The 25,805-nt window shown below is 37.5% G+C and overlaps 1 protein-coding gene across 1 annotated transcript in view; it reads left to right on the forward strand.

Annotated features, from left to right (window-relative positions):
- LOC124795781 overlaps positions 1-25,805 on the forward strand; it is a 106,218-nt gene that overhangs the window by 69,645 nt on the left and 10,768 nt on the right. Inside the window, exons 2-9 of the mRNA XM_047259863.1 lie at positions 17,957-18,078; positions 18,160-18,328; positions 18,434-18,540; positions 18,591-18,649; positions 19,984-20,065; positions 20,610-20,781; positions 22,599-22,870; positions 22,940-23,063. Of these exons, the coding sequence (XP_047115819.1) occupies positions 17,963-18,078; positions 18,160-18,328; positions 18,434-18,540; positions 18,591-18,649; positions 19,984-20,065; positions 20,610-20,781; positions 22,599-22,870; positions 22,940-23,063 (1,101 nt within the window). The 5' untranslated portion in view covers positions 17,957-17,962. The remainder of the gene's footprint in view (positions 1-17,956; positions 18,079-18,159; positions 18,329-18,433; positions 18,541-18,590; positions 18,650-19,983; positions 20,066-20,609; positions 20,782-22,598; positions 22,871-22,939; positions 23,064-25,805) is intronic.

Consider the following 25,805-nt stretch of genomic DNA (forward strand, 5'->3'; position numbering starts at 1 on the left):
GCTTATATTTCATTTTTATATCCAATATTAACTGAAATAGACAGAGTCAATAAAATGTTTGAGTCGAAAGATGCAGATCACACCAAACTCTTTATGAATTGACCAACCGGATAGACCTGCTTGTCAGCAAAGTAATGTTACCTGCAAATAAAGTAAATATTTTTACTCAAAATTTTTGTGATTTCTTTGATTGAAGATGTTATATGGGATTTTGCTTTGAAAAGCAGTTGCTTGGAAGAGGAGAAAAAGGATTACCATGGGAAGACAAAGAAATGTTGCGTAATTGGTGCATAACATTTATAGTAGGTATGATTGAAGAAATAATTAATAGGTTACCAGGAAATTTGAAGTTGATGAAAAAATTTACAGAATAAGTGCTGAACAAGCACTTAATCAAAACACAGAAAATGTAATTGATATGATGGCTCAGTTCAATAAAAGTGTAGAATTTATAGCAAGAGTGGATGATCAGTGGTGACAAATTCATTTGTTGAACTGGAACGAGACCAAAGACGCAAAAAAAATTTGGAATGAAGTATTTGATTTCAAAGACACTCAAGGGGAATGCGGATTTGACAAATTATCGACTTTTGCGATTACTCTCCTAATACTGCCTCATTACAAAATTCCAATGTTGAGAGACTATTTAGCAGTATGAATTTAATAAAAAACAAACAGAGGAATAGAGTGAAGTTAAATCTTTTAACTGCTACATTAAGAATACGCTGTGGTTTGAGGTTGGAAAGAAAATGCTGCAATAAATATGAAATTCCAAAACAAATCGGTACCAAAGAATTGTATCACTCTGAAACTGACAATGGTGATGAAGCAGACAAAAATGATTTATCTGAAGAAGATGAATTCATTTAAATAATTAACTATTTTTAAAGAAATTTTTGTATGTTCATGACATTGACTTGCTAATTTACTTATGGTATGTTCATTTAATGATTGTGAATATTTTATTACTTACTAATAAAGGGAACTAAATGCTAATGTACTTACTGTTTTCTTTCATAATAATTTTAAAAAATATAGTGGAAATTTTAGCGATTATGAGATTAGGGGCATTTTTGTTAGCGGTTTTCTGGTAGTTTTTGCACTTAGGGAGCTCACTTTAACTGTTGGCAACAGTGATGGCGTATCCTGTATCTCACATTACTCACCAATTCCAGGTCCCTTCTTTTTACCCCTTGTAACTTTCCCCTCCTGTATCTTGATGCTGACTGGTGAGGTCATTTCCATGACCTGCTGAGGTCCCGGTACTTAGTTAAAAATTTCTTTGTTTTCGCCTTTGCTGTAAAGGGTTCATGACCGTTACCCACTCTCCCACACAGCACTGAAACAGCTTGCCTATGTATATGTTCAGTTGTTCCTGCCATTCTAGCACCTTTGTATTTGCGTTCTATACATTCCTCCAAACCTTACTTATTATTCTTCTTCCAAACTTTCTTACCAGCTCACCATCCAGCCCTTATTTAGGAGTCAAAACACCAAAGGGAGATGGAATCTTCCTGCTGTACACCACCTCAAATGTCAACAAGCCCATTGCAGTATAAACCTTCAAATTATAGGCACACAGGACATAGGGAAGATAGATGTCCCCAGTCATCATGCCTGGATTTAATGTAATAACTCAACATTTTTGCAATTGTCTTGTGCACATGTTCAGTTCTCTCGTCGGTATACAGACAAAATGGACTCAGCTGTAATTTCTCTATATGCAACACACCACATAGTTGTTAATTAAATCCAAGACAAAATTCATACCTTGATCTGTAACTATGGTATCAGGTAACCTAAACTACAATAGCCGCTTGTTTACATCATGCCTACACCATGGTACTATCCCGCTGGTCTGGCATTGTTACCATTGCCAGAAACTGAGAAAAATGATCAATGATCATGAGAACCCTTATTCCCTGCAGGTGTTTTATTAAATGGCCCAGGGATATCCAGCCCCAAAGAAGAAAATACATTGGATGCCTCCAGTAATCTTTGCAGTGGCACTTTCTGATGCCTAGTGTTGGTCCCTTGTGCACATGGCACACAATCCCTAACATATTGTTCAATGTCTTGCTTCCTTTTCCTTCACCAAAACAACTCTGCTACACATCTGTCCATCACACCTTGCCCTCCATGACTTGACTATGTATGGTCATGAGCTTGCTGCAAAACTTGTCATTCTATACAACAAATCCCCGTGAATAACAAAATGTGGTTGTAACTTAAGTGCCTGGCACTCCTTACCCTTTGCCTGTGTCCCCTGCCACTCTTCCACTCTCCTTCCTGCATCCTCAACATTGCTACCACATGACTTAATGCAGCTGTGTTCACATGTGATCTCCCCAGCTTATGGATTACCTAGTACATGAATTCACTAAACTTAAGTGCTCACCAAGTTAATCTACCAGACAGATCTTTCAAACCAAGTAACTGTTTCCATGAGCTATAGTCTGCCATGACTTCAAACTTCCTTCCATACAAGTAACACTGGAAATACATAATACCATTTATGACCACCATCTTTTTTTTCTCATTCATCTAATAGTTATGCTCCACCTTGTTAAGAAGCCTCGAAGTGTAAGCTACCACATGTTCTTCACCATCTACCGTTTGTCCCAAAACGCAATTGTCTGCTTCATTTGAAGCATCATATGAAAGGATAATATCTTTCTCAAAATCTGGAGAAAACCAATACTGAATTTGAAACTAATATTTCTTTTAGATTTTCAAATGGCACTTGACATTCCTGTGAGGCATTGAATTTTACCCTCTTTTTCGATAGCTTGTTCAAGAGTTTGGCTCTTTCTGCGAAGTTCCTTATGAACTGTCCATAATAATTACAAAGGCCAATGAATGACTGTACCTGCTTGGTTATTCATGCTGTTGGAAAATTTTGAACTGTGTCCATAAGACGAGGATTAGCCTGTATGCCACATTCACTAATCATGTGCTGTAGATAGTTTACCTGAGTTTGAAAAAAATGGCACTTGTCCATATTCAACATCAAACATGATGACAGTCATCTGGTAAAGAATTCCTGTGAACATCTCACATGCTCTGATCAGTCGTTTGAAAAGACAATTATATCAGCCAGATACACCATAAAAGTTTTTGGTTTTAATCCTCTCAGTATCCTCTCTAACAACTGCTGAAAAGTTGCTGGTGCATTCTTTAGACTAAATGGCATGCACTTGTAATGAATGTGGTCACCTCTTACCAGAAATGATGTCTTTGGCCTAACCTGAGGTGCCACTTTCAACTGATGGTACCCACTCCTGAGATCCATAATTGTTAAGAACTGACACTGACCTAGATTATCTGTGATGTATGTAATTGGGCAAGCATCTGAAATGTTTCATGCATTTAGACATCTTTAGTCACAGAAAAATCTGTGTTCTCTGGTTCCATCCACTGATTTCTTCAGCATGACCACTTTACTCATGATCCAGGGGCTATCATTCAGTTCTGTGATCCAGTCCTGTAGTTGTTGTTCAGCAAATTTTTCTAGCTCCCTTTGGTCTCAACATACAGTTTGTTAGTCACTATTGTAACTGCAATGAATGGGTTTTTCATAACATGTCAGTATCCTGTGTTGCACCTGATTACTCCACGGCCATCTCCACACTTGTTATAAAGCCCACCAGGCCATGCTTCCTTACCTGTGAGCGGTACCATGAACCTATCTCACCTGCTACCAGATGTTCCCATTGGTCTTTTAACTTTTACTTTTCAGCCATAGCTGCAAAAAATTTTCAAGAATTCCCCTGATCCATACATGTACTTATTTGTGGAGGAGCAGCAAAATTAATATATTCATTTCAATTATGATTACTATCCTAGTAAGTCAAAAGGTTATAGGCATCCACATTGTTGCACATTGCTAAAATTTTGCAAGAGCTGCCAGTGATACTTTCTGATCTTTCTCAGACAGTGTAGCATCTCAGAAATGGAGATGCATAAATAAAATAATGAGAGTTAGTTTCATTTTCTATGGCTCATTTGCATGATAAATAGTAATGTCATTTGTATTCACATCACAAATCATTTTGTAAGTATGACTACAAGCTGATCATTTGCAAGTGCATTTTTTTATTTATATTTTTTACATTAAAACAATTATTGAATGAAAATACAGAAAATATATCATCTTGCTGCTTTATCTGTCCACAAGACTGCCATTGACTTAAGTGCAAAAGTGGCTGAACGAAGCTGCTTTTGGAGGTCCAAAAAGTGCTTTTTCAGTTTAAATTCTCATCATTATGAACACATTATTTTCTTACCATGTGTTACACATACCATTGTTGTAAAACCTCTAGATGTGCATAACTGAATATGTTTTGTCTTTTTAAAATTGAGGTTGAGAAAATTCACAGAAAATCAGTCACTGATGCTTTTAAGAACATTGTTGAAATGGAGTGGCAATAGTGGTCAGAGAGGGTCTGCAGGAGGAGGTGGAAGGTATCAATGATCGAATGATAAAAGCCAGAGTACGAGTGAAAGGAAAAGGCATTGAAATCATCCAAGCATATGCCCCACAGGTGGGGTGTACAAAAAAGGAGAAGGAGGAATTTGAAGATGACATGCAAAAGCATCTAAATGGAGGTAATCAGATTATAATAGGGGACCTCAATGCACATGTTGGCACAGACAGGAAAGGATTCGAGGAGATAATGGGACCAGAGGGCTGGGGGAACCGAAATAGAGAAGGAAAATTGTTGCTGGAATTCTGCAAGAGGAATGGGCTGGCGATCGCAAATTCCTGGTACAAGAAGAGAAGTAGCCACAAAATAACTTGGTACAGTGGAGACTGGTCCCAAACTTCAGTAGTAGACTATGTACTAGTGGATAGGCAGATGATGAGCAGCCTCACAGATGTTAAGGTCATTCCATCTGAGGCCTTAGACAGTGACCATCGGCTGTTGGTAGCCACCCTGAGAGAGAAAAAAGATAGGAGGGCAACAGATATACAGGAGAAAAGGTTGAAGACATGGATGCTGAAAGAGGATGAACGGAGGACCCAGTACCAGACACTGATCAGGAAGAAGCTGCCAAAGGAAGATCAGAGAACAGTGGAAGAAGAATGGGGAGATTTTAAGAGGGCTCTAGTTGAGGCAGCTGAGACTGTGTGCGGAAGAACTAGTACAAAGAGGAGAAGTAAGGAAACCCCATGGTGGAACAACATATGTAAAGAGGCAGTACTTCGAAAGAACAAAGCCTTCAGAGAATGTTTCCAGACCCGAACAGAGGAAGCTAGGGTAAAATATAAGGAAAGCAAGAAAGCGGCACAGACCATAGTAAGGGCGGAGAAGAAGAAGTGGATGGAAAAATGGACAAGAATGTTAGAAGAGGACAGTGAAGGGAACAAAAAAGTACTTTACACCATGGTAAGAAATAAGAGGAACGACAGAAGCAAGTGCCTGAGGATCATGGATAATAATGGAAGAGTTGTGGAGAAAATGCATGAGCTCAAAAAGATTTGGAAGGAGTACTTTGAAGATCTGTTGAATGCCGCCAAGCAGGTAACTAACAGCGATGGAGAGCCTAAGGCAGCAGACAATTATAATAGTGGGGAAATTGATGATCTAACTTGGAATGAAGTGGAAGAAGCCATAAAGTGGATGAAAGGGGGCAAGGCACCCGGTTGGGACGAAGTAACAGTGGATATGATACGAGCAGCAGGAGAAGTAGGAACCCAGTGGCTATACAGAGTGCTCCCAGTGGCTATACAGAGTGCTGAGGGTGGTGTGGAAGGAGAACAGAATTCCTGAGGATTGGAAGAAAGGAATTATAGTCCCGATCTTCAAGAAAGGGGATAAAAGGAGATGTGAGAACTACAGAGGAATCACCCTGCTATGCCACTGTGGAAAAATCTATGAAAAGATCCTGGAGAAGAGAATAAGAAGCAGTATTGAAAGTAGACTGCAAGAGGAGCAGTATGGTTTCCGACCAGGAAGATCAACAACGGACCTCATATTTGCAGTAAGGCAACTGCAGGAAAGGCACTATGAGTACGGGAAGGACTTAATCATGGCCTTTTTAGATATTGAGAAGGCGTATGACAGTATCTGTAGGGACAAGCTCTGGGATGTGCTGAACACAAAAGGGATAGATGAAGAGATAACACGAAAAGTCAGAAAAATGTATGAGGGAAGTGAGAGTTGTGTGAAAGTGGGGAGGGAATGTACTGCATGATTCAAGCTGGAAAATGGGCTGCGACAGGGAAGTGCCCTTTGGCCTTTATTGTTTATTATTGTTATGGATGAAATCCTACAGCAAGTATCAGATGCAATTGGAGATCATAAAATGAAAGCAGTGCTTTTTGCCGATGACCTGATGTTATGGGGAAATTGCGAGAAGGAGGTGCAAGAGCAGTTAGATGTATGGGAGGCAACGGCAGCGCAATATGGGATACATTTCTCTGCAAAGAAAAGTGAAATAATTGTCACAACAAGGAAGAAGAATAGGCCAAATGTGGATATAACTTGTGGAGGGGAAAAACTACAAGTGGTAGAGAACTTCAAGTACCTGGGAAGCATGATTGAAAGTAAGGGGGGAAACGCAATGGAAATAAATGAAAGGTGCAGAAAAGCAGGGCAATTCTACAAATGCATTAGGGGGCTTATTTGGAGCAAGGAGGTGCCACAGAAATCCAAGGGAATAATATACCGAACCTACTTTGTCCCCATATTGGCATACGGAAGTGATACATGGGTAATGCACAAAAGCGACAAAAGTAGAATACAGGCTAGTGAAATGAAGTTCCAGAGGAGCAGGTTGAGTGTAACAAGACGAGACAGATTGCGAAATGTGTATGTGAGGGAAAGACTAAAGGAGGAACCAGTACAGGACAGGATAGAAAAATGAAGACTGTAGTGGTATGGACACATGAAGAGAATGCTGTGTATTAGATGAAAGACTGTTTACACATATTAAGAACAATGGTGGTCCTAATATTGAGCCTTGGGGAATCCCCTACATGTTTTTCCCAGTCAGAATAATATCCCATTACTTGACTTACTAAGTATTACATTCTACATTATTTTGGTTGGATATGGCATTATCCATTGTTAGCTATACCATCAGTTCCATAAAACCTCAGTTTATCTAGGATAATATTGTGCTTCACACAGTCAAATGATTTTGATAAATCACATAAAATACCAAATACCAGCCAGCACTATTTTGATATTTAATGCTTGTGAAAGTTGTAAATTGACATGAAAATGGCACACTCTGTAGAGCTACTTTTCTGAAATTCAAACTGTGATTTGCTGGGATATTATTGTTCCTAAGGTGAGATATTATTCTAGAACACATCAACTCTTCAGAAATAATGTGAATAGTGGAACAGGTAGATAGTTATTAATCTCTCTCCTATCACCTTTCTTAAAGAAGGTTTTAATTATGGCATGTTTCAATCTCTCTGGAAAAATGTCTTGAGTTAGCAATACATTACATATTTCAGATAAGACAGGGCTTATTATAGGGGAACACGTCTTTAGTACTCTTTTGGAAATACCAGGAAATCCATCTGAGCTTTTATTTTTAGAAAATATAAAATTCTCTTGATTTCAGTATGAGAAGTAAGTGAGACATACATATGATTGAATTTTGTGTGAGAAGCTTTCTCCACAGACAACTTTGATTTTTCTGTTGAACTGTATGTCCTTAAGTTTCCTACTAAATTTAAGAAATTATTACTAAACATACATGTTACCTGTGGCCGATGATTTATGGCTCCATCATTTAATCAGTAGTAACCTTATCCTGTTCTGTGGCCTGTTGTTCTACCTCTTGTTTCATCCATACAGACTTAACTCTGTTGTCAGGATTACTGATTCCTGATACATGCACATGTTCCTTGATTTTTTAATAACTTTTCTTTATAATATCAAGTAGCTTTAGTAATGTGCAACTGCTGTAGAATCTGGTAGCTGACAGTTATGTTTCTATTTTTCTCTCACAATACACATTAATCACTGTTGTGATCAATGGATTTTGACATGGCCATTAAGATCCTTGCTGATTAGTGTATATGAAAACCTATTTACAAGAAATTATATGAATTTATCACAGAGTAGATTAAATTTTATGTCAATATGTGGTTCCTTATAAATTTCAACCCAGATCATGTCTTGTAAACAACTTTAAAATACATTTCTCTTTTAGTCATTAATTATTTGAACTGATTTATACTGTAAGGCAGTATCTTATGTATCCTAACTGTGCATCATGATCAGAGAGAACATTTGTTACTGGATATGCAGTTACCATTTGGCTTTGAGCTTCATCAAAGAAAACATTATCAATTAGAGTCACTCTGTCTTTACCCACTCAAGTGGGAAATGTAATTAAGGAGACTAAATTATAGTAGCCAAATAAGGTTTCCAGATCATTTTTTTCTGTCAAAATCCTGTAGAAAATCTACACTGAAATTACCAAAGGCTATTAACTGCTTGCTGCTGTCTGACAGATAACATAATAAGGACTTCCTCATGAATAGTACAAAATTTTCAAGTGATGCTCTATATAGAGTTGCAATGAAAAGTGAACTATTTTTCAATATTAATTCAAAATTACACACTTCTACATGCAGATAACTACAAAATCTACTTAACATAATGTGTGTAACAGTTCCTTCTTTTTCCATATTAATCCTAAATGGATAAGATTCTTTAGAGTAATCTTTTATATTTAACTTTTTCTAATGATAGTTAATGAACTATTATTGCTCTTTTGATTATTCAGCAAAATAAAGACAGTATAAGTATCAAGCAGACAATATTGAATAGATAAGGGCATAGCAATAAAATCAGGACAGTTACACATTTACAAAGCATCATAACGCTTTTACACCAAAATGTAATAAGTGACAAACCTTGTTGTTGTTGTTGTGGTCTTCAGTCCTGAGACTGGTTTGATGCAGCTCTCCATGCTACTCTATCCTGTGCAAGCTTTTTCATCTCCCAGTACCTACTGCAACCTACATCCTTCTGAATCTGCTTAGTGTATTCATCTCTTGGTCTCCCCCTACGATTTTTACCCTCCACGCTGCCCTCCGTACTAAATTGGTGCAATACTAAATTGGTGATCCCTTGATGCCTCAGAACATGTCCTACCAACCGATCCCTTCTTCTGGTCAAGTTGTGCCACAAACTTCTCTTCTCCCCAATCCTATTCAATACTTCCTCATTAGTTATGTGATCTACCCATCTAATCTTCAGCATTCTTCTGTAGCACCACATTTCGAAAGCTTCTATTCTCTTCTTGTCCAAACTATTTATCGTCCATGTTTCACTTCCATACATGGCTACACTCCATACGAATACTTTTAGAAATGACTTCCTGACACTTAAATCAATACTGGATGTTAACAAATTTCTCTTCTTCAAAAACGCTTTCCTTGCCATTGCCAGCCTACATTTTATATCCTCTCTACTTCGACCATCATCAGTTATTTTGCTCCCCAAATAGCAAAACTCCTTTACTACTTTAAGTGCCTCATTTCCTAATCTAATTCCCTCTGCATCACCCGACTTAATTCGACTACATTCCATTATCCTCATTTTGCTTTTGTTGATGTTCATCTTATATCCTCCTTTCAAGACACTGTCCATTCCATTCAACTGCTCTTCCAAGTCCTTTGCTGTCTCTGACAGAATTACAATGTCATCGGCGAACCTCAAAGTTTTTATTTCTTCTCCATGAATTTTAATACCTACTCCGAATTTTTCTTTTGTTTCCTTTACTGCTTGCTCAATATACAGATTGGACAACATCGGGGACAGGCTACAACCCTGTCTTACTCCCTTCCCAACCACTGCTTCCCTTTCATGTCCCTCGACTCTTATAACTGCCATCTGGTTTCTGTACAAATTGTAAATAGCCTTTCGCTCCCTGTATTTTACCCCTGCCACCTTTAGAATTTGAAAGAGAGTATTCCAGTCAACATTGTCAAAAGCTTTCTCTAAGTCTACAAATGCTAGAAACGTAGGTTTGCCTTTCCTTAATCTTTCTTCTAAGATAAGTCGTAAGGTCAGTATTGCCTCACGTGTTCCAGTGTTTCTACGGAATCCAAACTGATCTTCCCCGAGGTTGGCTTCTACTAGTTTTTCCATTCATCTGTAAAGAATTCGTGTTAGTATTTTGCAGCTGTGACTTATTAAGCTGATAGTTCGGTAATTTTCACATCTGTCAACACCTGCTTTCTTTGGTATTGGAATTATTATATTCTTCTTGAAGTCTGAGGGTATTTTGCCTGTTTCATACATCTTGCTCACCAGATGGTAGAGTTTTGTCAGGACTGGCTCTCCCACGGCCGTCAGTAGTTCCAATGGAATATTGTCTACTCCGGGTGCCTTGTTTCGACTCAGGTCTTTCAGTGCTCTGTCAAACTCTTCACGCAGTATCGTATCTCCCATTTCATCTTCATCTACATCCTCTTCCATTTCCATAATATTGTCCTCAAGTACATCGCCCTTGTATAGACCCTCTATATACTCCTTCCACCTTTCTGCTTTCCCTTCTTTGCTTAGAACTGGGTTTCCATCTGAGCTCTTGATATTCATACAAGTCGTTCTCTTATCTCCAAAGGTCTCTTTAATTTTCCTGTAGGCGGTATCTATCTTGCCCCTAGTGAGATAGGCCTCTACATCCTTACATTTGTCCTCTAGCCATCCCTGCTTAGCCATTTTGCACTTCCTGTCGATCTCATTCCTTTTTGCCTGTTTCACTTACTGCATTTTTATATTTTCTCCTTTCATCAATTAAATTCAATATTTCTTCTGTTACCCAAGGATTTCTACTAGCCCTCGTCTTTTTACCTACTTGATCCTCTGCTGCCTTCACTACTTCATCCCTCAAAGCTACCCATTCTTCTTCTACTGTATTTATTTCCCCCATTCCTGTCAATTGCTCCCTTATGCTCTCCCTGAATCTCTGTACAATCTCTGGTTCTTTTAGTTTATCCAGGTCCCATCTCCTTAAATTCCCACCTTTTTGCAGTTTCTTCAGTTTTAATCTACAGGTCATAACCAATAGATTGTGGTCAGAGTCCACATCTGCCCCTGGAAATGTCTTACAATTTAAAACTTGGTTCCTAAATCTCTGTCTTCTTCTTCAGTAGCTCTACAGCCCTTGGTGAGCCTTGGCTTCTTCAACAATCTTCCTCCACACTTCTCGGTTATTTGCTGCTCTTTTCCACCCCCGGACTCCCATATTGGTGATATCCATTATTACCTCATCGACCCATCTTCTTCTAGGTCTCCCTTTTCGCCTAACTGAATGGATCATACCTTTCATCATTTTCTTTGGAATTCTATCCTCTGCCATTCTCTCCAAGTGTCCTAGCCATCGTATTCGCTGTGATTTCACAAATTTTACTATGTCCCTGCCTTGTATTAACTCTTGTAATTCGGCATTGTAGCGTATTCTCCAGCCTTCTTCCTCCCTTATTGGCCCATAGATTTTGCGTAGTATTTTCCGCTCAGTGCTTCTTAGAGCATTTTTATCGTGTTCTGTCAATGTCCATACCTCTGAGCCGTATGTGATAACTGGGCGGACTAGGGAATTATATATTAGCAGTTTAGTTTTTCTTGTAACAAGGCTATTTTTGAAAAGCTGCATATTTGCAAAGTAAGCTCTGTTTCCTGCCTGTATTCTTTCTCTTATAGCCTTTCCAATACTGTTATCATTTGTTATTAGGGCTCCCAAGTAATTAAAAGAGGACACTCCATTGAAGCATTTCCCATTGATGTTTAGGTTTTTAGGGGTTCTTCTGGCCTCAGATTGTGACATTACCATATATTTTGTTTTGTTTTCATTTACTATGAGGCCAATTTTTAAGGCTTCTGTTTCCATTGCCCGGTATGTTTCTAGGAGTGTATTGGTATTTCTTCCTACTATAGCAATGTCATCAGCGTATGCACATATCTGGCTAGTTTTCATAAATATGGTGCCTCTTTTGTTGATTTTATTTACTGCACTATGCAGGGCTATGTTGAATAGGACAGTGGAGAGACTATCCCCTTGCTTCACACCTTTATTAAAGTCAAAGCTATCACTTGTTCTGCTAAGGACCTTTACTTTTGCTCTTGTCTCTGTCATTGTCATTCTGATTAGTCTTATTAATTTAGCACATATTCCAACTTCTTTCAGTACTCTGTATAGTTCCTGCCGATTTATGCTGTCAAAGGCTTGTTTGAAATCGATGAATAAGAAATGCAGATCTATATCATATTCATAGAACTTTTCCATCATTTGCCTTATCACAAATTTTTGATCAGTTGTTCCTCTGCCTGGTCGAAAGCCACACTGATATTCCCCTAGTATGCCTTCTGCACACTTCTGTATCCTTTCGTTTAATATACTTGTGAAGATCTTATAAGCTGTACTTAGGAGTGTTACACCTCTATAGTTTTCACATGCTGTTCTGTCCCCTTTTTTATAAATGGGGACTATTATTCCAATTTTCCAATTATCTGGCATAGTTTCTGTTTCCCATATATCTGATATTAGTGTGTGCAGTTCCTTTATTACAGCCTCACCACCAGTTTTTATTAATTCAGCAATTATGCTGTCTTCCCCAGGGGCTCGATTGTTTTTTGACTTGTGCACAGCCTGGGAGACCTCTTGTAGTGTTGGCTTTCTTGCCTCATTGGTTTCATTGTCTACTTCCAGCTCCACTCTTCCCTCCTGTGCAGAGGTCTCTTCATCTTCTAGGCTGGTGCTTAGTGTATCTTTGAAATACTCTGCCCATCTTCCCACTATCTGTTCTTCCTCCCTTATCATTTTCCCATCTTTACTGGAGCAGGCCGTTGTTTTTGGTTGGAATCTATTCTTCATTTTGCCTATGGCATGATAGAACTTTCTTATTTCACTCTGTTCCTTTAGTTCTTCCAGTTCTTGAAATTTCTTCTTATTCCACTCTCTTTTCTTTCTCTTGCACAGTCTGTTAGCTCTTCTCCTTAATTCTCTATATTGTTCCACATTATTTCTGGTTTCTCTCTGTAGCACTTTTGTTCTTGCCCTGTTCTTTTCCTCTATTGCTGACCTGCAATCTTCATCAAACCACTCCTGGATTCTTCTGTTCCTTCTTATGCCTATTATTTCCTCTGCAGCATCCTTAATTTTGCACTTCCTGTCGATCTCATTCCTTTTTGCCTGTTTCACTTACTGCATTTTTATATTTTCTCCTTTCATCAATTAAATTCAATATTTCTTCTGTTACCCAAGGATTTCTACTAGCCCTCGTCTTTTTACCTACTTGATCCTCTGCTGCCTTCACTACTTCATCCCTCAAAGCTACCCATTCTTCTTCTACTGTATTTATTTCCCCCATTCCTGTCAATTGCTCCCTTATGCTCTCCCTGAATCTCTGTACAATCTCTGGTTCTTTTAGTTTATCCAGGTCCCATCTCCTTAAATTCCCACCTTTTTGCAGTTTCTTCAGTTTTAATCTACAGGTCATAACCAATAGATTGTGGTCAGAGTCCACATCTGCCCCTGGAAATGTCTTACAATTTAAAACTTGGTTCCTAAATCTCTGTCTTACCATTATATAATCTATCTGATACCTTTTAGTATCTCCAGGGTTCTTCCATGTATACAACCTTCTTTCATGATTCTTAAACCAAGTGTTAGTTATGATTATGTTGTGCTCTGTGCAAAATTCTACCAGGCGGCTTCCTCTTTCATTTCTGTCCCCCAATCCATATTCACCGACTATGTTTCCTTCTCTCCCTTTTCCTACACTCGAATTCCAGTCACCCAACACTATTAAATTTTCGTCTCCCTTCACAATCTGAATAATTTCTTTTATTTCATCATACATTTCTTCAATTTCTTCGTCATCTGCAGAGCTAGTTGGCATATAAACTTGTACTACTGTAGTAGGTGTGGGCTTCGTATCTATCTTGGCCACAATAATGCGTTCACTATGCTGTTTGTAGTAGCTTACCCGCATTCCTATTTTCCTATTCATTATTAAACCTACTCCTGCATTACCCCTATTTGATTTTGTGTTTATAACCCTGTAGTCACCTGACCAGAAGTCTTGTTCCTCCTGCCACCGAACTTCACTAATTCCCACTATATCTAACTTCAACCTATCCATTTCCCTTTTTAAATTTTCTAACCTACCTGCCCGATTAAGGGATCTGACATTCCACGCTCCGATCCGTAGAACGCCAGTTTTCTTTCTCCTGATAACAACATCCTCTTGAGTAGTCCCCGCCCGGAGATCCGAATGGGGGACTATTTTACCTCCGGAATATTTTACCCAAGAGGACGCCATCATCATGTAATCATACAGTAAAGCTGCATGCCCTCGGGAAAAATTACGGCTGTAGTTTCCCCTTGCTTTCAACCGTTCGCAGTACCAGCACAGCAAGGCCGTTTTGGTTATTGTTACAAGGCCAGATCAGTCAATCATCCAGACTGTTGCCCTTGCAACTACTGAAAAGGCTGCTGCCCCTCTTCAGGAACCACACTTTTGTCTGGCCTCTCAACAGATACCCCTCCGTTGTGGTTACACCTACGGTACGGCTATCTGTATCGCTGAGGCACGCAAGCCTCCCCACCAACGGCAAGGTCCATGGTTCATGGGGGGGGTGACAAACCTTAATAACATCATAAACAAATAAATTATTTGATCTTCATTATCATAATCACATCTTAGTATAGATGAGTGTGAAATTATTATTAACAAAGCTTATAATTTTATAGGATGTACTCATCCATTTGCTTTATATCTGCTGCTGCCACAAGCTCATGTTGATGACTGTAGCATGGTTTTCACATCATGAATGATCAATACAAACATTATGTTTCAGAAGCATTATTCTAAATCACGTCATAATTATACTGACATGCTTACAACACTGATTTACATCTTACATAAGCAATCATGTGCTTCTTGCAAAATATCAACTAAGACACTGCTCTCCCATGCCAACATGGCTGCCTCTTTATGTCTAAATCCAAACAATCCTTGGTATTGGTATAAAGGGTTTTCTAATAAAATTACAATTAAAACTGTTGCCTTAAAATTAATGAGATATTTCAACAGTGCACTGGCTCTAATAGAGCAAATACATTTATTGATTTTTGATTATTTGACATTTTATGAGTATGTGAATACTAAAATATAAAATATTAACAATACTTTTACTATTTTGATAAAATGCAAAAGATGCATGGTTCAAAAAATGTTCCTACCCCCATTGAATGTTGCAAAATAGGTCCTTTATTTATTATTGACAAAACACCTAAAGAACTACCTATGTTTACATGCCACTTAAAACATTTTCACTAATTACATTTTAATTTTCTAATCAATTTCAATTCCCACAGTTGGTTTTGTTTAAATACCACAGACTTAATTTAGATACTGTTTTAACACAAATCCATCTCAGTTTCAAAGAAATGACTTTCACCAATGTTCCAGATTTCACCTAATTACATTAATCCTAAATATTCCTACCAATTACAGGATCTATTCACCACAACACAACTACAATTCAGTAAACAGTTGTGTGGTATCAATTTTGTAAGTATAGGTTTATCCATACCATGCCTTTTGTTTACATCAGTGATTCCTGTTTATTTCAAATTGGATCAAAAACTACGTGTTTTAAATGAGTTTCAATGGATTGTTATGTCTCATGAGATAGAGCAGATAATAAAATAATTGAGATAGATGAGTAGGATAGTAAAAAAAAGATGTTGCCCAGGGTAACAAGGGGGAAAAATACTAGATAGATCAAGGCCCTGATAACATCAAGCATATAACTCAAAAGAAATGTGGGTCTCTCTAGTGGGTTTTTGACATCTCTATTAACCAACTACACAGCACTGTATATCTCAAAGTGTCAGCAGAATCAAACAGTATGCTACCACAAAATAAACACATAGCATAAATCCTAGTACAAAACATAACATAACAAAGTCAATGGTACATTCACTGATAACTTCAAATTCTCCAATAGAGACAAATTTGTATACATGAATCTTGTTATTTTTATATCACAGACTACAGTATCTGGTTATTTTTTTCACTCTCTTAGCTTTAATATCCTGTGGAATAATTTCTTTGCACTATGTCCTTCAATCCCCACAACAAATTTTTTGTGGTAAAAAATAAAACGCTGAAAATCAGTAATGCTTAAGTGTCGTTAATGAGTAAGAAATCAATGTCAATGTCTCCACAAACAAAGATTCTCCACTTAGCAAGCATAACCTTATTAAAACCATCTCTAGCTCTTTAAGAAACTTAAGATAATTGCCATTGGTGACCTATAAACTGTCAGTACTACAACCATATTTCTTTCCTAGAGTACTGTTGCATTTGAAGAGCTTTTAACAACATAATAATTAACTGAAAAGGCCAGTTATTCTGTAGCTGCTGCCATTTTCCTCTCAGAGAAACTATTGTACAATGCTAGCTTGTATCTGGATCTTTTTAAGTTTAAGTATTTTGTTTTGCTGGCAGATTTTTCAAATCTAGTTCTATGTTTTAAAATTATTATCCCAGAGTTTCAAGAATTGCATCCAAATAGATTTTCTCCTCAGTTACAAAAAGGAATTTCAACAACTACCTTGCATTGATCTTTTTCATTGTTAAGGTTTCATACAGAATCTGTGGAACCAATATTTTCATCAAGTTCAGTCATATAAGAGTGGTGGGCAAAATTTCAGACAGAATGGACCTCATTTCAGGGCGTGGTTCTGTCTGGAATTTTGTCAACCACACCTAGAATAGCTTTTTGTCACTCTCCCAACCTCTGCTATATCCATTTCAGACCCTATGCTCCCTCTGCACCCATCTCCTAACCCTGTGACTGTCCCCACTGAAAGAATTGCCCTGTGCATCCTCCCACCATCACCTGTATTTGCCCTGTGACAAAACATACACTATAAAAGGGAGAGCCACCTGTGAAACAATACATTTCATGTATCAAATGTTATGTGAACACTACTCTTCTTTTTTACATTGGCATGGCTACCACCAACTTATCAGTTAGAAGGAATGGATACTGGCCAAGGGTGTATACTGGCAACACAAAATATCCTGTCGCTGAGAATGTGCTACAACATGATAGTCATGACTTTGGTGCCTGTTTCATCATACATGCTATCCAGATTCTTCCCCTGACACCAGTTTCTCAGAACTCCATGGATTGGAACTGACACTACAGCATGTAACACCATCTTGCCATCTGCTTGGCCTTAACTTATGATAATTTATTCAGTCTCACCATTTCTTCACCATAATTACTCCTTTCTTCACTCCATTTTAGTTTTCTACATCTTTCATTTTCTGACTTGTCTATTTTTCACCATCCCCCTCCAACTTCTATCACATACAATGCATTTAGCTTTTCACTCTTATTAACTCATGCAAATTTTTTAGCAGTAGTCTCTGTATTGCAAAATACCTTGAGTTCTACCTTTAAGCTTTCAGGTTTTCAAATCTCATCTGACGCAGTCGCCAACAATCTGTATTTCCCTCTCGTCGTGTACAGTAAGTCTTGTCTGACCTGGGGTTCTGGATGACTTTTGTGAGCTGTACCCCCTTTCCTAAACTTCACCAGTCCTTTTTCTTCACCCCTATTCCTTCCTCTTGAACCTTTATTCCAGAAAAAGGAACCATTGGCTACGAAAGCTTGCATACATAATACCTTTTATATGTGTGTTCTCCTGCCACCACTTGGTGAGTAGAATGTACAGAGTGAAGATCTGATGTGTGAACTGCATTGATTTGTCTCTAATTGAAGGAACAAGAAGTTTTAGAGACAAAAGAAAACCTTCACTTGTCGTGGAATGATCCTACATAGCCAAACTGGGAAGTAAACAAAAACCTGATGTGAATGTGCATAAGCTATATGTAGAAGACATCACAAAAAGAATACAACATTTTGAAGCTTTGTTCTGTATGCTGTTTTTGTTTCAGTGAATAATGGGGAAGAAAGGCAAAGGAAAGAAGGGTCCTAAGGAACCTCTCCCACTTCTGGCAGAAGTGGAGAGAGAAATGTTCCAGCTGCACATAAATGATATAACACGAAAGCTTGAGAGGTTAATAGTTATTATTAGAGGTGTTGTTTTAGGTTTTCCACATACTATAAATCTCTAACCTGCTACTATTTTCATTTCAAGGATCACAGCACAGTGTCTGGAGTTAGAAAAGAGTAATGAAGAGTATGAAAAAAAGTATAAGAAATTAGATGAGGATAGAGGTGACATAATTACCTATCTAAAACGAACCCTACAAGAGAAATCAGATGAAGCTAAACAGCTGCAGGAAACTGTTGACCAACTGACTTTAGTAAGTGACTCTGTCATACTATTAAACATATTGAGACAGATTATCAATAATTCATTAAAACTTTCTATATATTTAATAGTTCCATTATGTTGCTTTTCTCTGAAGGAGAAAACCACAATGCAAGAGAACTTTGCTGCAAAAATTGCACAGATGGAGCATGAATTCAAAGTGATGCAAGAGCAGCTAACAGGAGATATAAAACTTTTAAGTAGGTGATTAAGTATGAAAGTAAATGACCATATATAAGTTCATTTTTGTAAAGATGGACAATTTATATTTTTAAGCCAATGAAGTTCCAGAGTCACATTAGTAACTTTTCTAGTTAGTTGGATGCCTGCAAGGTACAGTTGTAGCTACCATAGTTGTTTAAGTATAAAACAAAATATTTTAATTTACTGGTTGTGAACTGCAATTTTTTGTATTACATTTTCAAACAAATTTTGTGTCCTCATACTTTTGATTTGAAAATCCAAACACAAAATAGAAGAGTGTGTGTGTGTATATGTGTGTTTGCATTTGTGTATATGTGTATTTGCATTTGTGTAAATGTTCCACATCTTTTTCAAAACTACTGGACCAGTTTCAACCAAACTTGGTACATATATCCCTACTATTAGACAACAATTTCTGTGGGGCTAACAGCCACCTACCTATCATAGTTCAGGAGATATGATGTCATAAATACTGAAATGTGTGAAAAACTGCCACATCATGCATGACCATTAAATGTGTTATTTCTGAGTTACTATCTGCATTCATAATGGATTTTGCAGGCAGTATCCATGTATGCCACTAAATGCACCTTCGAAATTATATCCTCATATCACATGCAGTTCAGGAGATATGATATTGTCGACACGGATATGTGTGGAAAACTGCTGTGTCTTACATGATGCTTAAATTTATTGCATCTTTTCTACTAAATCTGTTCACAAAACATTTTGCAGACAGTATCAACATATGCCACTGAATTCACCTACATAAATATACTATTGTACAAACCATAGTTCAAGAGATATGGTGTTATAAACACTGCAATGTCACATTATGTGTGAAATTTTAATACATTTATTCTTTATTACTAAGACTACCCTACAGTTAAATCAACTTAAGGAAATCCCTGACACCTGGTAGCACTTTTGACAGCTTTCAAATACAAACTGAAATGGATGTAGGTATTTACAGAGCAATGGAGAGGCATTGCTATAGAGACATTTACAAAATCATGTTGTAGACACATCATTCAGAAACTGCCCAGGATCCTGTTCCATAATTTGGATAATGTACTAATACATTTGTACATTATGATTATTTCCTTGTGTGACTATTTTATAATCTCAAGGGTGTTTTTATAGGTACTTGTAAATGAAATTTTTTTGATTCTGCACTACAAACACGGTTCATTTTTTATTTTCATTTCTAATACAAAAGTGGCAAAATGTATACCCAGTCAATGCTGTGTTTGTCAGCTAGTCATCTACACAATGGAAGTAGTCTATCTCTACACAGGTGCCAGAAATTTGAAGATTGAAACTGGAGTTGATGCACAATTTTATTTTTAGATATTACTTAAGTATTTCTTCTTATTTATTACCTTTGGTAACGTAGTTCACTTTAGCTACAGGCCTTAGAATTCATATCTGTTTCTGCTATAGTCAAAGCCCTATATCAATCAGTTACTTCTCATTCATCAAATAAAATAAACTGTAATACAAAGATTAAAGATATCAATAACTCGTATATCTTTTTTGTTGTAACTATTTTTCTCTTAGGCTCTTTCATTCCACAGCATATTTCGTTTCTTGTATCCATTAATAATTGGGAATAGAACTCTGAATGGCCTTATTAGTGAGGATTAATGGTACTGACCAGAACAGATCACACAGTCAAATACTTGAATGCATTCAATGTACCTCTTAGTATCCAAAAGGCAAATATCTTAATGGAAATCAATGATGAGAACAAATATTAATGGACTGCACCAAAACCCTCACTGCAGATAATATAATGAGTCAATGTCTGTGGCCCTCCTAATTGGAATGTTTTATGACTCACACTAATGCTGAATTGCTGAGTAAATGACAATATTACCCTGAGAGCCTTGCTGGTAAGTGAACTAGGTATATTTATTTCAAGTTCAGAGATGTGGAAATACTCAGTTTTGATCAGAGATTGCTTTGAGCATACCTCTTCTGATATTTACTCGAAATCTTGACTAGAAAAAGCATGTGTCTTCATACCTAGCAAGAGTTAAGCAGTGATAACCTTGATATTTTTTGAGGAAAAAGAGTAATCACTTATTACATATCTTTGTTGTTGGTGGTGTTGTGGGCATCGGAACTGAAGTTATCTTCTCTAGGCTTGCAACCTCATCTACAGAGTTAAGGATAAAACTGAATCAACGTCATATACAAAAATGCCAGCCACCTGTTCCAACAGTACATTGGATCCCGGTACTGCTGATCACTCCAAAAAACAACTTGTTGCTCAGTATTATCTTTGTCTTGAATGTATTAATCAGCTACTTCAACAATAACATTACTTCCTAAAATCATGTCATGAAATGAGATCCATTCTGTTTGAGATTCTGCCCACCATGCCTAGAACTGATTTTCACTGCCCTCCCAATCTTTATAATATGGTTATCAGACCCTATGCTCCTACTGCACCCATCTCCCTACCCTGTGGCTCCTACCCCAGCAACTTGCATTATGCACTCTCCTACCACCATCTATACCAGCCTTGTAACTGGCAAAACATATACTATCAAAGGGAGATCAACCTATGAAATAGCACGTGATATGCCAACTTTTATGTAAACACTGCATAGCCTCTTACATTGGCCATGACTAACACCAAATTATCAATTAGGATGAATGAACATATGCAGAGGGTGTATACTGCCAGCAAACAGTATCCTGTTGCAGAGCATGCTGCACAACATGAAAGTCGTGACCTCAGTGCCTGTTTCAACACATGCACAATCTGGATTCTTTTACCAGACACCAGTTTCCCAGAACTCCGCAGGTGGGAAATAGCACTACAACATTTCCTTGGTTCTCACCACCCAACTGGCCTTAATCTATGTTAATTTCTTCTGTCTCAGCATTTCTTCACATTAACTACTGCTTTCTTTACTCCAATTTAATTTCATATATTATCCATTCCATGACCTGTCTATTTTTCAGCATCTCCCTCCACCTCTGTTATGTACAATGCACTTAGTTTCTCACTCTTATTCACTCATCCACTATGTTTTAGTAATAATCTCTGTCTTGTATATTACCCAGTCTTCCATCTTTAAGCTCTCAGGATTTCAAAACTCATCCAGTGCAGTCCCCAACAATCATTCTTTCCTTCTCATCCCATCTGGTAAGTCTCCCCTAACCTCTGGTTCTGGGTGACTTTTTCAAAATTGACCCTTTTTTGTAAACCTCTCCAGCCCTTTTGATTTACGCCTCTTCCTTCCCCTTCAACCCTTTTGTCTGAAGAAGGAGCCACAGGCTCTGAAAGATTGCATAAGTATAATCTTCTTTTATGTGTGTGTTCTGCCACCACATGGTGAGTTGATTTTTTTATCAATCCAATTACATTAAATTGTCAGAAACTGAGTATTTTTGTTGTTATACATATATACAGAAAGCTGGTACATTGTTGGCAATAATCTCATGTCTGTTTGTTCAAAATCTCAAATCTCTGAAAGTTCTTCACTGATTCTTTTTTAAATTTTTGACACAGTTGTATTTGAATACATGTGGGTTTTTATGTCTCTGCGAGAGTGCCATGTGTTATATAAAGAGATATATATTAATATATTACATTTTAATTTATACACATGTAATAAATAATATTTATATACCTTATTATGTTCCAGTAGGTATTTAAAAACTTGCTCATACTAAAATCAAAAGAATTGCGAAGAACATTTGGAGGTTTAAGATTTTAAACAAATGAATATGAGGTTTTTGTTTGCAACATATGTCATTTATTATTCTGTTTGTACTTATGTACCATATAGTACTTGATGGGGTATATAAAAACATGTTTTTATTCAAATACAACATTGTGTCAAAATGTCAAAGCAATCAATGGGGAATTTTCAAAGAGACGCTATTTTGAGCAAAAATTTTTTTGTGTTTTTATTTATTTAGATTACTTATCATACAACTTTATAACAAACACTGCTACATGCCATGTAGCTAACAGAAATTTTTGATCTGAATCTAAATGCATAACTTTATCCTATCAAATAATGTGATTATTCATCTAGGTATTAAAAAAATTGCTATTTGTTATTCTGTATCAGTTATTCCTCAAAATAAAGGCAAAATGCTACATTTTTAGTAAATTGTTCATTAAAACTAATTTCATTGTTTGTATACAAACAGCTGGTAGATTGAAAGCCTTGGAACATTTTCGTGTCCACCAAGATGAATTGATGAATAAGTTTAAACAACAAGAAATAGAGATAGAAGAGAGAGAAAAAGAACATAAACGAATGCTTTATGAAGTGGAAAAGAAATTCATAATTGCCAAAGACAAGTAAGAGCAATGGTAATTGTATTTATAGTTATGGTCTGAAACTGTTTGCAACATGTTTTGTCTTTATAGGGCCATGAAAGATATGGAAGTACGCCAGCTCCAGTTGTCATCAGAGTTTGAAGCAACAACACAAATGTGTATTGCAGCAAGCACAAAACGAGCCATAAGAGAAAATATTGCTGTTAATAATGAGGTAGGAATAAATGAAAGAAAACAAATATACCTCATTTTTACTGGCAATGTAATGACAAATGCTTTACAATGACTATGATTAAATATACATTGAAGCCTTATACTTTATGTGATGTGATCATCTCCATCACTGCTTGAAATTTCGCCTGCACTTTAACCATCAATGGAGTACCTTGATTGGTAAGTGAGGTTTGAAAGCCAGCTACAGCTGAGTTTTGTGAACTTTGTATTGCTCAGTAATAGCCTTCTCTTTTCTGAGGCATAAATTAGACACTTGAGTAATCAATTCTTTGACAGTAATGGATAAGGTTTCGTGACACTGCTGTATTTCAGCTATTTCATTTTTTAGGCTGGTGAATGCCTTGGGCAAGTGCTGATAGGCCTCTTTAAACTCTGAAATCTAGTTTTCCAAAATGACATTAGACTCCAAATTTCTTTTAGTTGCTGAGACATTCCCTCAGTTTTACACAAAATATCTTAAGGAATCAAGCTTTTGTTGGCTAGTCTTGGCTTGCACAAAATTTTCCACTGCCTGCTTTATGTTAGTTTCCTCCTGTTGTGACATTTTAAACTGATTTGTGGTCCTTTTTGTTATATAATATATTCATACTCAATAACAGAAAATATCTTATATTCTTAATAGGAATAATCATTACAATAATGCACAATGTTCTTTTGAGAGTAAAAATTCTATGAAAATTTAAAATGTCAGTCTACTCCGTTTCTACAACCCTTTACTTCCCTTGGTAGTAGCAAAGTGATAAAGAAACTGAGTGTATACTGCTTAATTGCATGCATACTGGTGCATAGCCCTTGGGATTTACAAGATCAGTTCTTGTTTGGTTACAGGCTCCAACTCCTACAAACATTTATAGACTGTACAACAATAAAAAATACATACAAGCATTAATACAATGTCTTAAACATATGAAATACAAATAATATATTTTACAATACACTAAAAAGACTACTATTTTACAATGGGTCTGCACACACATGACCACAATAAAATAACTCCCCCACTCTGTACTATTGACTTCATTTTCAATTAATTTGAATTTTCTGTTTCAGTCAAGTCTTTAAAATGATTAATTATTCACGAACCTAATCTGATATCATGAATTGAATTTAGTGATAAATTGAATAGAAAATAAATGGTTTGAAGTGGCTCTGATCTGTGCTATACATGCCAGATAGTGAAGTTGGATGATATTTCTGCAGGTTTGTGAAATATTTTATGACCAGGGTGGAGGTTTGCTCATGACCCTCCAAGACCCGTATCATTTCCATACCAGTTAGTATCTGACATCTTGATCAATACCTTAATTAAATAAATGAATTTGAGTAATTCCAATTATTGATCTGGTGATGGAACATATATTGTTCCTTTTGCATCAGAACTCCAGAAACAGTAATTATAATGTATAATGGCATTGATTTTGGCATGCTCAGTTCCTGCTCCTAATAAGGGGAGTACACCATTTGTTTATTACATATCTTTACAAGTTTCAAACAGGAGTGAGCTCAGAAATGGATAAGCACTGTGATTGCTGTGTACAGATGTGAGCTGAGTTGGTGATCCTTTGCTCACGGTTCCAGGCAGTGTTGGCTTCCATCACACAGCTTGAGAGGCTGCTGCAAACGGGCATCACTGTGGGGGGCCAGACCCGGGGATGTGAGGGACGTCAAGCATGACCCACATGTCCCTTGATCAATCCACTACTGTGGCCGCCCCGGTACTGCCTGCACTGAGGTTGACCCCTCGTCCATGGTCGAGTGGGAGATCATTCCAAAGTCTGGCAGGAAGCGAAAGACTTTCCCCTGAGCTGATCATAGGGCCTCCCCAGCTCATTTGTCGAACAGGTTTCAGGCTGACGAAGTCTCTGAGGCAGATGTAGTCGTCCACCCTTTTCCAGAGGAACCTTCTCAGCCTGCAAGATCTGGGCATTTGCAGAGGGTGGGTTTGCTGTTAATTGGGAGCTCCAACACTAGGCGCATAATCTGGTCCCATAGGAACATGGCTACCAAGGAGGGGAAGAAAGCCAGTGTGCACTCCATGTGCATAACAGGGGGAGGGAGTCATTTCGGATGTGGAAAGGGTGCTGCCAGATGCCATGATGAATACAGGGTGCAGCCAACTGCAGGTGGTGGCCCATGTTGGTACCAGTGACATATGTCACTTTGGATCAGAGGAGATTCTCTCTCTGGTTTCAGGCAGCTAGTGGAAATGGTAAAGACTGCCAGTCTTGCTTCCAAGATTAAGTCAGAGCTCACCATCTGCAGCATCGTTGACAGAACTGACAGTCGTCCTTTGGTGCAGAGCTGAGTGGAGGGTCTAAATCAGAGGCTCAGGCAGTTCTGTGACTATGTAGGCCGCAAATTCCTTGACTTGCGCCATTGGGTGGTGGGTTTCTGCGTTCTGCTTAATAGGTCAGGAGTCCACTACACACAGGAAGCAGCTACATGGGTAGCGGTGGCTGTGTGGAAGGGACTGAGTAGTTTTTTAGGTTAGAGTGTCTCAGGAAACCACAGAAAGGGCATCTGTCTAAAAGGGGGTAGGTACAACACAGTAAGGTAGTTGTAGAAATGATCATTATTGTAGTTGTAAATTGTCGTAGCTGTGTTGGGAAATAACCAGAGCTCCAAGCCCTAACAGAAAGCACTGAAGCTCAAATAGTTATCAGTACAGAAACGTGGCTACAGCCAGAAAAAAGTTCATCCAAAATTTTTTCAATCGATCTAA

This window comes from Schistocerca piceifrons, chromosome 4, assembly GCF_021461385.2.
Source record: "Schistocerca piceifrons isolate TAMUIC-IGC-003096 chromosome 4, iqSchPice1.1, whole genome shotgun sequence".
Taxonomy (NCBI): domain Eukaryota; kingdom Metazoa; phylum Arthropoda; class Insecta; order Orthoptera; family Acrididae; genus Schistocerca; species Schistocerca piceifrons.